Source organism: Lepidothrix coronata, unplaced genomic scaffold, assembly GCF_001604755.1.
Source record: "Lepidothrix coronata isolate B3197 unplaced genomic scaffold, Lepidothrix_coronata-1.0 Scaffold3, whole genome shotgun sequence".
Lineage (NCBI taxonomy): Eukaryota > Metazoa > Chordata > Aves > Passeriformes > Pipridae > Lepidothrix > Lepidothrix coronata.
Genome location: NW_016690183.1, coordinates 10,048,399 through 10,064,901, shown reverse-complemented (window position 1 = coordinate 10,064,901; position 16,503 = coordinate 10,048,399). Strand labels below are relative to the sequence as shown.

Here is a 16,503-nt window from a genome sequence, read left to right as displayed (position 1 = left end):
AGAAACCATGGGAAGTTGTATTCACAGCAGTAGTGCTGCTTTAACACTGCACGGGATGAACAGAACCTAAAACCTCTCAAGGTTAAATGACTGGGGTTTTTTCAGTCCATTGATAGAACTAACTAGTTACATGGTAATTACTTAAGGAGCTCTCTAGCTGTGCCTGTTGTTACAGACAAGGTATCTATCTACTGTATAAATGTAAAAGCTAAGTGCAAATAAAACACTTAAATTCTTTCCCATTTTCTGTTAAGAGTTTGCTGTCATTTTCTGTGCAGCTGCAGAAAAACTGTAGAGCCTGGGCAAGGAAAATCAGCCAAGCAAGTGTATGGGCTCCTGATTTTAGTATTATTTTTCTGAAACATAGCTGTTATTTCAAAACAGATGGGAACTTAAAATTCATGTCAATCTTAAAAGAATGGAGCTCTTTGAAGTAATTTTCTTGCTCTTGACTTTGAGAGAAGAGACCTCTCTTCCCCAGCTGAAATCTGTACAGGCTGTTGCTGCAACAGTGCTTGTGTATTTTCCATGCAAGAATTGAGGTGGAGGAGGATCTGTAAATAGAATACTGCTGCTGTCAAAAACGTATTTTCCCCCAGATATCTTCAGTCTTTGGTTTGGGGCAGAAGAATGTGCAAACATGGAGCTGCCCAGGGTTTCAAACACTATTTAATAAAGCTACAGAACTGTAAATAAAGCACCAAACTGAACAGTTGCTTTGTCTTACTGTTCGGTTTGTTTGCTGTGCTGTGTTTTCCCCTGCCACCCTTCAGCTCTGAGGTGATCTGTAGGAAGTTTATTCAGACAGTTGCGAAAGCCTTTCCTTACCAAAACCAAAAAATCTATATCCCCGTTCAAAGCAACAACATAGACATGTAAGTCAAATGTATTGTATTACCTGATTCTTTTGAGACTGCCCAAAACTACTTCCAAAGCCATCTTTAAGTGACTCTCTAAAAATCCATTTAAGTCTGTTTGACAAGCCTTTTTGTGCAGGATACAGGAAAAAATGGGGAAGTTGCGTTCAGTCTCAGAGCAAACAGAAGCCTCTCCCTTGTCAGAGTTGTGCTTATGACTTTTCCTTGAAAGAAAAGTCAGAGCAGTTCATACTTCTTAGTGAGAACAGGAGGAGGGTAAACTACACGTTTTTAGCTTTTAAAACTTTTTAAAACCTGGTGTGTAAAGAGATTCAGATTTCTTTTCATATAGTTACTCGTTATCCATTAGTACCATGCTTATGTAAATGCTTTTTTTCTTGTAGTTTATCACGCAATCTACTTAGAGGAGATGGCAGCCTCAGAAGTCACACGCAAGCTTGCTTTGGCATTTAATATTCCTTTGCATCAGATCAACCAGGTTTACAGACAGGGTCCCACAGGCATCCACATTCTTGTTAGTGATCAGGTAATGGAAATTTTATTTTCTTGACATTTATTTATGAATTAGAGTGGAGAATTTTCTTATGCTTGCTTATTTATTACTGGTTTTTTCTGTTTGATAATGCAGCCTAGTATTTTCTGATATTTTAGAATATATTTTCCTTTGCATTGAAACAAGCAGGATTCTTTCAATGACACTTGGTCTACCTGATTTAATTGAGACTATGATGAGAGGCAACTGGTCTGTATAGGTCTATATAGTTAATCTATATAGATGCTGCAGTAATTACTTAGCATGTATTTATTTTGATCATGCCCAAAGGCAGGGAGTATTCAAATACTGCTGAATTCGGCTTATTCAGGTGTCTGCTACACAGACTTGGAGTTCCCAAACCACAGCCAGCAGTAATGGGCTCCCAACTGGTTACATGAGTAACAAGCAGTGGATTTTAATTTGGTATATATATTGTGTCACTTCAAGGAAACAAAAAATATGCAATTGCTTATAAAAGGCTGTGTTTAGTACCTGATTTGGTGTTTTTTCAGCATCAGTCTTATTCGGGAGGGTTTTGAAACTTTTTTTCTTTTTGCAGATGGTTCAGAACTTTCAAGATGAGAGTTGTTTCTTATTCACCACAATAAAAGGTACGTTGTCTTTTCTGACGGTCTAAAACTTAATTGTTTATTCCACCAAGGAGCCTTCTTTAGAGCAAAAAAATAAAAAAATCTGTACACATAGTGGCAGAAAAATAAAAATCTGTACACATAGTGGCAGAAAATAACCGAGTTCTTCCTGTCTTGGTCAGAACTTTCAGCCTCTGTGTAGCACCTCAGTCAGTTCTCCAAGGTTTCCAGTTCAGCGCCAGTGCAGCATTTGGTAACAAATCTCATACAAAACTCAGCCATCACAGTGCTTGCTGCTGATAATTGTTGAGAATGGTGATGTTTCAAAATAATTTAAAGTCCTGGCAGTAGTACTTCTGAAGTTCAGAAACTGAATGTTAACTGAGTCATGAGAGTCCGCAGAACAGAGTACAATGTTCTGTTCTTTCATTACTAGTCAATAATCATCTTCCGTGGGTTGGTGCGGAATCCCACAGCTCCTTAGGAGTCCAGTTTATTTCTGGTGAAAGGTGCCAGCAAATGGCTGTAATCAGTGGACAAGTTTGACTCTGTGCAGACTTTACCTACAGAAACTGTCCAACTTTGAAGATCCAATTACAAATCATTAATCATAACATCTTTGCTTAGCACAAGCAGAAAATTTTTAAAAGCTATGTTTTTGGTGTGGATGAGCTGTACTTTTAAAACCAAGTCCATATTTTGGTGCTTTGGTGCCTTGGCTCATATTTTTATGGTTCTGTTTAAGAAAGATTGACACTTTATTCTTTTTTCAGCTGAAAATGGTGAAGGCTTCCACATAATTCTGAAGTGACGTCACACAATTGCTACACTGATACTCCAACGCGGAATGAAGTCCTGCCTAAAGATTATGAAGATCATCCAAAACCTTAGGATCTAACTTCACTGTATAAGATGTTTCATATTGAAAACACAAAATGACCTTTCTAATGAGCTGTTTGATAGGTGAACTTTCTTATCACTGCCATAGCTAAGTGTCCTCATGAGAGGTATAATGCCATGACAGCTTACGTACAGGCATGGAAGACAATGTAAGCAAAGGTGCTTGCCCTTTACTGAAATAAGGCAAATTATGGCCAGTAGATACAGTTCATAGAAGCAGAGCAGTGTTGCTTTTCTATTATCTGTATCCAGTTGGAGATGAATGTAAACTTATTTGGGGGCATTTACCTTTCTGTGCCAGTTTGTCTATTACGTGCTTGTACCTTACGCTGGTTTTATTTTTTGATGTTAGCAGAGCACATGCTAATCTGTGTGGAGATGAGTAGTTAAGGTGATAGTGATCAGGTTGTCAGGTCTTTGAGAGTAAAGCTGTCAAAACAGCTTCCCGTGTAAATTGTGTATAAGAGTGTATGTAAGAAGTGTAAATGCCAGAAAAGGGCTTTTAAGAAGCCCTAGACAGATGCAATATATGCATGCAGCAAACTGCATTATCAATAGTACCTTATTGGAGGGTACCAAGTAATTGTGTTTTGCTTTAATGAATTTAATGGAAAAGAATTGCCTATGCATCCTTTATGTTTAGTTTCGTAGGTTCTCTGCGGAGCACTGCTGCAGTTTAACTCTTTGCTTGTAAAATTGTGAGTTTTAAAAATACAGCAGTGAGAGGTGGGGGTTTCTGACTTAGTGGAATTATGCTGATGAGGGAAGATGACCCACCGGCACCACAGGGCTGTCATAGCTTTCAGCAACATCGAATAAATTGCTTAAGAAACACTAAATACACACCCTGTAAGTCTCCTTCCCAGCAGTGAACGCCCTGCTGGAGTTGCTATTACGGACAAACATCTTCTTACCTTTTCTGTTGACCTTTCTCCGCCCTCCAGTCCATACTGTACACCTGTTACAGTGCCTCTTCCATATGACCAAATACTCACTTTTCTCTGAAACAGGCAATGTGCTTTTTTGGTATTTTGGATATTTCTTGTACAGTCATGGCACAGCATTTCCTAGGGTAACATTAAGTTTCAACTGGTTAGGTACTTAAAGGGGAATATTTCCAAACGTGTTGGGTGACAGTTTCAGACCTGTCATTTTGTGCCTTTGGAAAGTTCCACCTTGATCTCTGGCTAAAAGCTTGGGAATAGTTTTGCTTTTTATGCTGCAGTGTTCCATGTAAGCAACTACTACAGCATGTAAAAAAGCAACTTTGATTTTTTTTTCACTTCCCCTTTCATAACTGGCATAAGTGCTTAGCAGAAAAGCTTCTGAAAGCTGTAGCATTTTGAAAACTTAAATTCATCAAACCTAGAGGGTTTTTTCCTATTTTTGTTTGGTTTTTTTTTTCTGCACTGAAAGTAAAATTTTATGTACTTACTTAAACATTTCTGACTATGAGTTGTTCATCTTTGGGTATTGTTTGGTCCTAGTATTTTCTTGAACTGACACTTGTGTCTTTTTAGTTCACACCACATTCAAATCCAAATGTTTTATAAAAGTGGAAATATCCTTGATTGGAAAGTATCCAAATATCTAATTTTAAAAAATCTTGAAAGTTGTACAGTAGTTTGTCCAGCTCACTTGAAATTGGAATTAAATTATGGCACCAGCAAATTGCTTTTGTTTTTTAATAAGATGTACACATTTCAATTTAAGTATAATAAATGTTTTTCAATAATTTTGTAAATGTGCTTTTCTTTTTACTTTTTTTCCCCCCTCACACGCAGTACAGACATGTCCACTGTTAAGACTCAGATTAATTGCAAGATCTGCTTTGGCTCTAATGGTATGTAAAGGCAAGGAAGGGAAGTAAACAAGCTCTGTAGTGTGTCCTGCACCCAGCAGAGTCACACAGATCTTCTGCTTCCAGTAGCAATCTTGGGTAGATTTGAAATAATTGCAACAAATTCAAGTTTGACATCAGCTGATTGTTTATTTAAGTGTCCTATATCGGAGTAGGTTCCATTTGTTTTTGTACATCTTTAATGCAATGGACTTTTACAAGGTTCATTATGTTCTTAGAAAAAAATGAGCCAACAAAAGGCAACACATCTTGACATATTGGTACCAATGACTTTCCTGGTACAGTTGAAAATAAAATCTGCTTAAAACTGTCTTATTACAATAGCAGTGTCTTCATGGAACTCTAGGTGTACGATTGTAACAGCACTCCACTACTGTGCAAAAGAAGCCCAGATTGGCTTACTTTGGAGTAGTAAAGAAATCCATGTACTGTACTCTAAGCTATAATTTAACCCCGAAGATGAGGTCTTAATTTACTGTCCCCATCCTCTGAATCATGAATGCAACCCGGCTGTTGCTATCCATAGAAGTCTCATGTTCACACTCCTTTTTAGAAGTAGCTTAAAATTTGGCGGGGGGGGAAATTGCATTACTATCCAGTAGTAGCTTTTCCAACTGCTTTTTAATTTTCAGTAAACACAGGCCCTGAACTCTTAAAACATACACACACACAATCAAACTTACACAGAAAAAGCTTTCTGAACTGTCGAGTAGTTTCTCTCAGATAATTAAGTTGCTTAATATAAAAAAGTTTATCTAATCCTCTAGCATTGAAAAACTAAGGATGAAAGCATGGCCTTAAGAGCTAATACATAGATTTCATCATTATTATTACCATTCAGAAGTTGACAGCTTCTTACCCCAAACATGAAGAGTTGGGCTTTTACATTTGAAAACCACAGGTTTGGTTTGGTTCAACTCCTACCTACAGAGTTTATTCTATGCTTGTCCCTAAAATGGATGGGACAAACAGCTTGAATCCCTTGCTCCATTCTATTTCCTGTAGCTGAACCTGGTTTCCATTCTTCATCTGTAGAACAGCACGTATAATACATCCCTCTTCCTAGAACTGCTGCATCCTTTCCATACAAACCACAGAGGTAACTGAGGACACACAGGAATGGCGTTACAGTCAGCACCATGTATGGTTGTGGCAGCCAGTTACAGTAGAGTGCACAAGCTCTACCACAGTGGATTTCTTACCCCTGTTAAAGGCCGATGGCTTTGGGCATAAACGTGCGTTTGGTGACGGGCAAGCTTTGTACGAGCATAGTTCAACTGAACCAAGTCCAAAAACTTGGGAAGTATTTCTATTTATACAGTTATCTTGAGGTACTATCTTACCTTTTGACATTACCTATTATGTCCTGTTATGTAATTAAATATGAAGCTGAATCATGAAAAAGAATAAGCTGCTGTTTCACTGTAAGAGCTTACGATTACTTTGCATTTTTTTGGTCAACATCTGCTAAAGCTGATTTGTCCTTACACCTGATATTTAATCTGTCATGTATGTTACAGAACAGCAGGTTCAGTTCCTTGGTGTGATGGACTCGAGCCCCATGTTAAGTTCGAACTTCACATGGAGTAGCGCTTACAAATGCAAATTAACTCCCAAGTTTAGTGACCTTTCACCAAGTGGCTGCTATGCTGCAATGCCCACACGTTTTACATGGTACTGCAGTTCTCATGCCAACAGAAGGAAGGAGTTACTAATACAAACCAAAGCATCACCAACTTAATCCACAGCTGCACATTACGTTAAGATTTTTACCTGGAAAAAAAAAATGCTTTTCTTGTCACAAAACTGGATGACCAAACACCACCATTAGGACTGTCAGGAAACCGCCTCCTTCCGCTGACTTGCAGTCCCTTTCTTCAACAACGACAGAATTTTCTGTGTGGTTGCACTTACTGTCAAAGAATAATACAGCATCTGCAGAGGCGCTGTCCGCTCCCTCCGACCGAGGGAGGGGGAGTTACTGGAGCAAAGTAAGCATGAACTTTCACGTGAGGTAGATGAGCCTGTGGGTGAAAAGTCTGCATTATAATGGCAGAGAGAGAAACATAACTAAAAAGAGAAAAGTGAAGAGAAGCAGTATACCTCAACTGCTGCCAACAAGTACTCTCTCATGAAGGTGGGTTAGCTAAGAAGAAAGCATCTATACACTGGATGGTAGCCAAGCAGTCTCCTCCTGACATGTAATTCCTCATGTCCCATCCAGCTAAGGCACTCTACTGTCTGGGCATTCAACTTGCACGGGGCTCCCACTGGTTACCCAACAACACTAATCAGCCCAGACAGCTCTCCATCAGGAGAGGCACGTGTTTTCCCTCAGGGGAGAGGGGTGGATCCCTGGCTACTTAAGGAGGACTTGTCTGTACCTTGTTTCCCATAGTTCTCCTGCTGTTCTCATCCTGGAAGATGGCGGGAAATAGAATTGGGCATCTGCGCTCAATTTGAGTCACTACTGGGAATGAGTTTTCCAATTCCAAAAGTTTTTGGACACAAATTTGGGATATGAAGCTGCAGACAAGTTTAACAGCAAGGTTAAAACGCTGCCCCCGCAAGGTAGGCAGTCCCTGACCTAATGGGCAAGGTACACAGAGAAAAGGTTTGGGGCTGGATTCCAGGGTCTAAGGGCCCCACAACCCATCAGACAAAATATCCATGCAGATGTTTTACTATTGGCTCTGTGTCTTAATGTATATTTTAGAATAGTTAAAGAATACCACTACACCATCCTAAAAACTGAGAGGCCCGTATTTGAAAAAATATGGAAAGCAGAAGGTAACCTTCATTCCAACAGCAAAAGTGTCATGAGTCAGAAACTGACAATTATTGCTGCTCATACAGAAAAGTTACCTACAGTCTCTAGAGGTGGGAAGACCTAATAGATTGACAGTCAGACTGTTTCCAGCCTTCCTGGCTTGGGATGCCTGTAGAACTCATACAATCTCAAGCAGTATCAACAGCTCTGGTGTTCCCATGGGAACAAGTCAGCAAACACATACTCTGATTCGTTTGATTCCAGCTCGCGTGACTTGCTGACAGTCGTACAGCTCAATTCTCTCCAAGTTGTGGCAGTTCTCCAGGTGTTCCAGAGTCACATCAGTGATGAGAAGACAGTTGTCAAGCTCCAGTACCTGCAGCCTCTCGTGACCACACGTACTGTTGCTCAGGTGAAGGATCCCATCATCAGTGATCAGTTCACAGTGAGATAAGCTCTGAAACAGAGAGGCAAACAATTAACAGCACTCAGTCCTAAAATAATCTAGCCTCTGGACATCAGAAGTCCTATTGAATCTCCTTTGTTCCAGTGGTTAAACAGTTACAAATAGTACACAGCTGAAATCCGGAAGAGTAAAAACAAGGAACTGCTTTACTTAACAAAATAGCTGTACTGGATTTTTACTTTGTTTCGCAAGTTGAGTCCCAAAACATGTCACTGGCAAAATTCCTCAGGCCCCCTTACTCTCTGAGAACGTGGGAATTCTGTTCCAATTGTCCCACACAAGTGCAAACAGCACCGTGCCAGAAACCAGAAACAACTCTAAAGGATGACCAAGAACATACAGGAATGGATGAGCACCTACTCAGGAGTTACTGTTTCATAGCTACCACAAGGACCAAGCCTGTGCAAGTCCACATAGATAAAGAACAATCAGACTGGACTGATTTGCCAAATAATGATTAAAAAAAACCCAAGCTGTGAGCACTTAGCACCTCAGGCTGTACGTACAAGGAGCAATAAACATCTTGTGTGCTACAGGACCAGTCTTTTCTGCAACAGTCAGCATAATAAACCAAAAAAATCTGCTCCTCTTCAGAGTGTTTTTTTAATCCTTTGAATTTCAAGAACATGGAAAACATTGCTGCATCTCAGGCACCACACAAAGCACTTTCCTTGTTCCTTGAGGGAATTCATGACTTTTGGAGAAGCACGGATGATGACAACAACGGGAAACAGACATTTCTCGGAGGAGGCTTAAAAACCACTCTGTCACCAGTGAAATAAATGCTCTCAAATCTTTCCCAGGATCTGTGAACTCTCCTCTTGCCCTGGGCTCTGAGCTAATGCCTTTCTTTATGCTCAGCCCTGTGTTCTGCCCATACTTGTTTCTAAGTCTAAGTCTAATGGTGTCTGGTTCTGAAGAAGCGTTTCCCTGCCCCAAGTTGTTTTTTTCAGATAGCAACTGATGAAGAAACACTTGCAGCAATCCAAAAGCACTTTTTAACTCAGAGCTGCTCAAAAGTACCTCCTGCCAATCATCTGACTGACATGAAAGCTTTCCTGACCCTCGTTACAACACATCTATCCTCTATTTCAGCCGGACAAGGAAGCCTGAGCACTACCAACCACTCTCTCTCCTGCACCTACTTTCTCTATGTACATGCTCTGAGCATTTGGTTTGGCTCACAGCCTGGGACCAATCAGCAGCTGCAGGGTTAACCAATGTTTGTAACAGATCTGCTGTTTCAAGGAAGGACAGGAGGTTCTGTGGAGCTGTTGGCTATGGCAGCAGTCACTGGCTAATTAAGAGTATTCCATCCCAGGAAGTAAGCAGCTTATAAAAATCAGCTTTCCTGAGACACAGTATTTGGTACTGAAAGGACAATACAGGATGTACAGCTGAGTTCGTAGAACTTTGTGAAACAAATATGCCAAATGATACAAACTTCATGTTAAACCACATGATTTTTCTGACTTCATAAGCCTGATAGGAAATGTTAATGATGTGGAATTTTACAAAAACAGTTGCTTGAAATCTTAAGAACAAAAATATATGGTGAAATTCTTTTCTTTTTTTTTTTTGTTAATACATATCGAATGCTGTGTATAAATCAAATATGGCCTGACATACTGTGAGAGTAAGAAACAGAGTGATCAACTTAAATGAAGAATTCAACTGTCTTCTCATGTCCAGGAATATCACAAGTATTTCAAAGATTCTCTAATAATTTCAATGTACAATTATTTGACACTTTTGCTAGAAATTACTTTTTAATTACAATAAGTAAAGCACTTGAGTACTCTGATACTGACAAAGATTAGTAGTTGGCTACAATTGGTCTAACAGTTCTTTTGCCTGTTTCCACCATCTACTGAGTCTCCAAACATCAAAAAACAAATTCAAAGTTGATCATTGCAACTCCAAAATATTTATTGCAAATACAATTAAATATACGCTAAAGCACAACTACATAAGAGTTTATAGGACCATCAACAGTAGGTGATTTCACATTTGAAGCATCAAGATTAGTTTGTGTAGTGTATTTATCACCTGCTAGCCTTGTCTTTTCTTTCCCAGCAATTCTCATTGCTGTTCATGGACAATCTGACTATATATCCTTTCTTCCCACAGGATACACAGATCAACAAAACCACCAGGTTTTCTGGTTCCCTTAGAAAAGGTATGATATTTTACCAAGGCCACACTTCCCTGTCTGTGGGCTAACACACAGAGGCCAGCAAACAGGAGTAGGTTCAGAAAAAAGTCCTTGGAAACTATGAGGTTTTATGGTATCTCTGTTGAAGCACTGGCAGAACTGGTACCAAAGATTTCTTGCAAAAACTGGTTACAACTGGGATTACAATACAAAACCGTGTCCCTTACAGAACAGAACATGTCCCATGCAAATGAGTCCACATCTTCTGACAACTCACTTGGTTTAACATCAAGAATTATGATTCAGAAAAGAGGCCAGATGATTAATAAGCAAAAATAAAGAACAACAACAATAATAAAAAATAAAGAACAAGTTCCTTTTTAAAAGACAGTTTTCCTCATGTTGCTACCTTAGTAACCCTGAGTGAGTAACACTAATCATAACACAATTTAATTAAGAAAGCAGCAAACCTTCCTTTAATCCCATCTAAGAACAGATTATACAGATACTTGTTCTCTCACATAGATCTAAGTAATACATAACAAATCTACACTTATGGGACAACTGGCCCTAAATAGAGGAGCTCCTACTGTAAGGACAATCTAGTAACTCTGGAGTACCTTGAATAAAGAACAGAAATGTATGTCACCTCAAATTGGTTTTGATGATCTGAAAGGTCCAAGCCACCACTCCCTAGAAAACAGTTCTCTGAAATATAGTAGGCAGAGAACCCCACTGTAGGCATCTCAATTCTCCCCAATTAGGTTCAGAAGTCAAGTTCAAAAAAACCTTCCATAATTTATTATGTAAATGGAGTCCTTGGGAAAAAATGCTTGCATGCAAAACTCATTACAGAGTGATTACATTATCTTCTCTGGGTGGTTTTGTTTATTCAATATTTGATGTGAAGTGTCATACTCCCCAAGAAAATCATTACTGAACACTTGAAAGTATCTATAAAGGATCTAAGTACTTTAAGTTGAATCGAGTATGTAAGCAGTCAAATATGAAGGATGTTAACCATAAAACATAAGCTTTCTGGTTATCACTCGGTAACATTTTTTAAATCACACAATGCATGTAAATCTTTTAGGAGTAATGTGCTGCTTTTAGAATACTTATGAAACTTGCATATATTTGGCACAGTATCATTGTGCATCAGGAATGTTTTCTAGACACAGAGTGGACAGCCCGCGTTTGTACTGCAGGAGCTGCCTCTGTGAGCGGTTTGGAGGGGATGTATCAAAGGTCACAGACAAAGAGTTCCACTTACCAAGGCTTGCAGCTTAGGGCAGTGTATGGAAAGTTGTATCAATGTGCTGTCAGTTATCTAGAAATAAAAGAAATCAAACAGCCATAAGCAACAGACAGTAGGAGAGTCAACCCTCAAAAAAGATATCTCTGTCTACCCCATCACCTGTTACTCTCCAAGTATTTCCCTCTATAGAATTTCCCAATAACTATTTTTATTTCCTACCATAAACACAGCACTATTAATAAAAATCAAAGCACATCTAACTGAAAGTGCTATTGTACTGCATCCTTACACTGGCCGTCCAATATTCCTTCTCATATTAAATCTCACCAAAACACACTCTTCCAAGTCCATCTTCTCCAGCTCATGGCAATTCTACAATAAACAAAACACAAACAGAAAAACAAAAGATGAAATAAAACACAGACATAAAATCATGCACAGAGATAGTAATATGGGATAGCACAGCTTTCAAGAGGAAATTGTGAGCTAAATCCCTTCAAGTATTTGATCACCACCAAAGAAAGAAAAAAAATTGTTTAAATAAATAAATAAATAAATTAGCAAGCAATACACCACCTCTCTCTCAGACATCAACATTTCAGCCTTCCTCTTACTTAGTGAATTGTCTTCTTCTTACCCTGTAATGTTTGACCAGTACATATCAGTACTTACCCACCCCTGCTTCCCCTCCCCCTTCACTCCAAACCCAGGGAATTTGTAGACTGTGCACTAAAGCAAACTTATCTGCATACAGATTAATCCAACTTCTGCATACATCAGCCTGCATCAAACTCATCTGAAACACACTTAAGCCCAGGGAACATCTCTCTTCATCATTATACATTTAGAAAGAAGCCTTAAAACCAATTTGTTTTGCCAATGAATGCTGAAAATATTAAAATAGGCTCTACTTTAAGGCTGGGAGAAAGCTGCACATCACATCTATACAAGCAATTTTCCCAGCAGTATGAGAGATCCCCAGCAACCTTTCAGAAGTGCTTTCAACCTCTGATCATGACTAATTTCAAGAAAATGATGCAGCCTTGTGATTTTGCAGCAGACCACATAGTGAAACAGCTCAATTTCCAGCCTATTTTTTTCAGGAATAGGAAAAAATGGTTTAACTTGCAGCCCCCAAAAGCAGGCTTGAGGTGACTCCTAAAAGCCTGAGACTGTAGTGCTGAACGATTAGAAAACCACTCTGTTTAAGCACTGAGGCTAAAAACCCCCCTTCCACTCACACTAAATATCAGCAGCATAAACGAATCCCACTTACAGAGTATTACTTTTATGTTCAGCTTTTCTAAACCAGCAAGCAAGCAAGTCTAACTTGAAGCATTTTATAAAACCAATATGCTTATTTCACGTATTTCCAGCATGAATCAGGGTAAAAGTGCTTGTAGTTTATAATGTATAATGTAAACATTCTGTAACTCAAGGGTATGCTCAGAATAATCTATTATATGATTTTTTCTGATGTAAATATCACGGGGTATGTGACATCTTTATAGGGGAAATTTGGCAAGAATATGTAACACAAGTTTAGAATTACAATAAGGATAATAAATTCAATTGAAACAAACTAAAAAAAACAGAGGAAAAAAGTGAAAAATGCAATGATAGATGGCAAATTAGATCAAGTTGCAGACCTAAGTACAATCCAGAAATAAAATAACTTTTCAGTCCCCTCTTCTACTGGGTTCTTTCTACTATAGTTTTCCTCTTCTCCTATTCCTTCCCAGCAGGAGTACATCAGTTCACAGCTGCTCAGCAGCAATGAAAACAAGGCAAGCTCTAACCTTCTGAAATGACCCTTACCCGTGCTAGAAGGGTAAACCCAGCATCTGTAAGATGTGAACATCTTGCAGCTTCCAAAATCCTGGAAAAGTTTTAAATGTTAAAAAAACACATTAACACAGAGAAAAGCAAATGCATTTGAGATACAAATCTGTCTTCTGGAACTTAAAGCTCTCAATAGCAAATGTAAATATGTATATGCCTATTTTTCACAGCAATTAGCAACTATAAAGCAGACTTTTGATCCAGTTTATCAGAAGATTCTAACAGTCACAGAACAGATTAAATTCAATCCTCAAATCTCAACATTTAGTGGAAAAAAAATTATACACAATCATTTCAACCTCTTGTTTCATTCAGTAAGAGCATAACACCCAAGTTTTCTCATGTGTTATTTGAGGAAAGATATATTTATAAGAATAAATCCAGAGACAAGGAAAATGCAGATGAAGCCTGCATCTAAAACCTGTTATCTAAACACAGGCTGCTGGGAAGCCCCAAAATTGAAAAACTGCTTACTAGAAATTCCCTCAGAGCCTCAGCATGAAGCACAGTGAAGCAAGTTACCAGAAAGCAAGGAGCTTAAAATCTCCAAGCCCACAGTAAAAACAACAAACTGTGCCAACACAACCTTAAAGAAAACAGCATATTGTTTTGGAAAGATAATCCTAACAGTCTTCCGAGAGGCACTGGTGAGCAGTACTGACCAAGAAAAATAAGTCAACTGCCCCAAACAGCATCACTAGCGTGCACAACAGGCTCTATCCCATTAATGTTTTGTTGTCTTTATTTAATTTTTCCTTTTTTTAATGAAAACTTTACTTTGCAGGTGGAGTAAGTATCAAGGTGAATAAGGGGAAACCACAGCGCCGTGTAATGAGCAGCACAAACTAAGTGCAGCTTACTCACCACAGCAAACACTACTGCTATACTGGGGCTGGTGGGGAGGAGGCAGGGAAAGATGGATAAAAGAACTTCTTGCTGTGGCAACACTTAGAGGCTTCCAGATCCTTCCACTGGCTTAGGAGGTCATTAGAATGCTCCCTAGAGACAAAGTGCAAAGGGAAAAGCCACGCTGTGCGCATGAACTAAATACAACCCCACCAAAGTACAGGATATGGGGCTCTGACTATGACTTTGCTGGATCAGCCTCCTCCAAGCCAAAAACAAGAGAGCAGCCAAATCGAGAGTTGAGCAGCCCCATGGGATATGTTCTCGAAAACCCTCTTCCAGAGTTGTAGTCTTCAACAAGGAAGTATGACAGAAACTCAGAAACAGCCAGCAGAGAGGTACAAGATAGATACCTGTTCCCAAACGGATGGTTCTAACACCTCTGAACTTTCTTTCCAGACTCACATTTGGGAACTCTGTGCCCTTCCACCAATGGTAGCTAGCAGCCTATCATAAAATACTCTCAGCAACTCTGAAAATTACCTAGGATACCAAACAGGAAGGAAAAAAACTCACCACCACACAAACCCCCCACGATTTAGGTCACATTTGTTACCCTTCTAACTCCTTTCATCAATTACTTGCTATGAACCCCACCTTATTACACATTTGACTTTGAAGGGAGGTGGGGGAGAATGAGGACTGCAACATGTAAAATAGCAAGGATGCTACTTACTGTCCATCCAGTTGAAAATACAGAAACAGAGGAATAAGAAAGCAGAGGACAACAATTCTAGCTTTCCTGAAATAGGGTATGCAGCTAGTCTGGGGAGCAGAATGGGGAGTGAGCTGTATATACACACGCTGCATCAATAAGGCCCCAGCATGAAGAAACAGGTGGGAAGGCACTGGGCAGCATGAAAATTAGCAAAATTCTAATTTTTGCTTTTGTTTTAGTGATTGTACTTAAAAACACAGAGGTCTTTTTTCCTGATACAGCTGACATGTGTTTCCCACCTAGTGATTTGTGACAACATTCCTATCATAGGAGCTAATGAGAGAAAAGGATATCCAAGAGCAGATTTCCCACCCCTACAAAGCAACGTTCAGACAGACCTCACAGTTAAATTTATTGTCTACAGATGTCTTTTGGGCACACCTGGAGTGTCTCTGAACACAGCACCTCCCTACTCCTGTTGAATTAGCAGCAGGTGGGGTTAAAAGGAATATGATCCTAATTTTCACAGGCCCACCCAAAGACATGCATGGTTCACCAGTGCTTTTCTTGATAAGCCTCACCAAAACATCTCCCAGTATTTTAACACTAAAAAGTGCTAATGAAATAAAAAGAAGAGAAAGTATCAAGCATCTAAAAGAGCAGATATGGAGAGGGATGAGAAGACACCTATATCTTGATGTGAAGTAAGAAATACAGCTGAAGGGTCAGCTAAAAGGTCAAGCTTAGGGTTTTTTCCAATGAGACATCATTTGTGAGTGCTAACAGCTGCAGAACACGGTATCATGGAAAGCAGCCATAGTAGGACGTTCAAGACCCTGAAATGAAGTGAGAATAGCACAGCACAGAAAATACTGAAAGGTTTCTAACAGGGCCAGCATGTTCAGCAGAGGCACCAGAGTTTTCTTTCATACTCAATCACAAAATATTCAGAAGATACGAGCAAGTGTGGCATTACATTTCCCTTTGACTTCCAACATAATTTTTATCAGGTACTTTGCATACACAATCCCAAAACTCTACATGTAACCAGCTGTATCATCTGTCCTTCCATTATGCACTAATCCTTGGCAGTAATCACTGCAAAAGGTCATCCTGTTTCCTTATACTCTTGTTCCTCATTACAGGAGAAGAGTGGCAGACGCCTTCCCCCTCGTGGCACAGACAGGGGCTAACAGGTTACCTACCAAAGTCAAAACAATTCCTGCTGCAGTTGTATTGCCCTTGGAAAGAATTGCAGAGCTAATACCACTTTAGAGCTCCTTTTATTTCCAGTAGGAGCCATGCATTGAGAGAACAAGAGAAACAGTGGGAAAAGACCAGTAATAACAGCACAGCTTTCCAAGGAACACAATTTAGTGTGTCAGGAGACTCCTAAGCCCCTACCACTGGCATGCAAAAGCTTTGTAAGTAAGTTACATGAAGGGGACTGTCACTCTGGAATTGTTCTAAGGACAGGTTTTCTACAGTAACAAAACCTCTTTTTCACTCTATCAGCTAAAGGAACACTGTGTCAGCATACTGCACATTGGCATTTGAATGCAGCTTCCCCTAATTTCAACAGTCTACACTTTTCCTCTGCCTGTGATTGAAGTATAACAAGTTGCCACTCCTGCATGTTCCTGTCATAAATGACAATTTAGTGTGATCCAAAAATCTTACCCTT

At 39.4% G+C, this 16,503-nt stretch overlaps 2 protein-coding genes across 10 annotated transcripts in view; one reads left to right on the top strand and one right to left on the bottom strand.

Moving 5' to 3' along the window:
* The window catches only part of UBP1 (upstream binding protein 1 (LBP-1a)), a 52,147-nt gene extending 47,500 nt beyond the window's left edge, over window positions 1-4,647 (top strand). For all 6 annotated transcript variants that reach the window (XM_017820999.1, XM_017820974.1, XM_017820982.1 and 3 more), the window contains 3 exons: window positions 1,262-1,404; window positions 1,973-2,024; window positions 2,777-4,647. In XM_017820999.1, the coding sequence (XP_017676488.1) occupies window positions 1,262-1,404; window positions 1,973-2,024; window positions 2,777-2,814 (233 nt within the window). In that variant the 3' untranslated portion in view covers window positions 2,815-4,647. The remainder of the gene's footprint in view (window positions 1-1,261; window positions 1,405-1,972; window positions 2,025-2,776) is intronic.
* Window positions 4,648-4,867: 220 nt separating this feature from the next.
* Window positions 4,868-16,503, bottom strand: part of FBXL2 (F-box and leucine rich repeat protein 2) — a 56,576-nt gene continuing 44,940 nt past the window's right edge. For 3 of the 4 annotated variants that reach the window (XM_017821020.1, XM_017821030.1, XM_017821036.1), the window contains exons 11-15: window positions 13,232-13,292; window positions 11,741-11,785; window positions 11,429-11,485; window positions 7,779-7,991; window positions 4,868-6,788 (exon numbers count right to left, since the gene is read on the bottom strand). In XM_017821020.1, the coding sequence (XP_017676509.1) occupies window positions 6,681-6,788; window positions 7,779-7,991; window positions 11,429-11,485; window positions 11,741-11,785; window positions 13,232-13,292 (484 nt within the window). In that variant the 3' untranslated portion in view covers window positions 4,868-6,680. The remainder of the gene's footprint in view (window positions 6,789-7,778; window positions 7,992-11,428; window positions 11,486-11,740; window positions 11,786-13,231; window positions 13,293-16,503) is intronic. The other variant, XM_017821028.1, reaches the window with a different exon arrangement.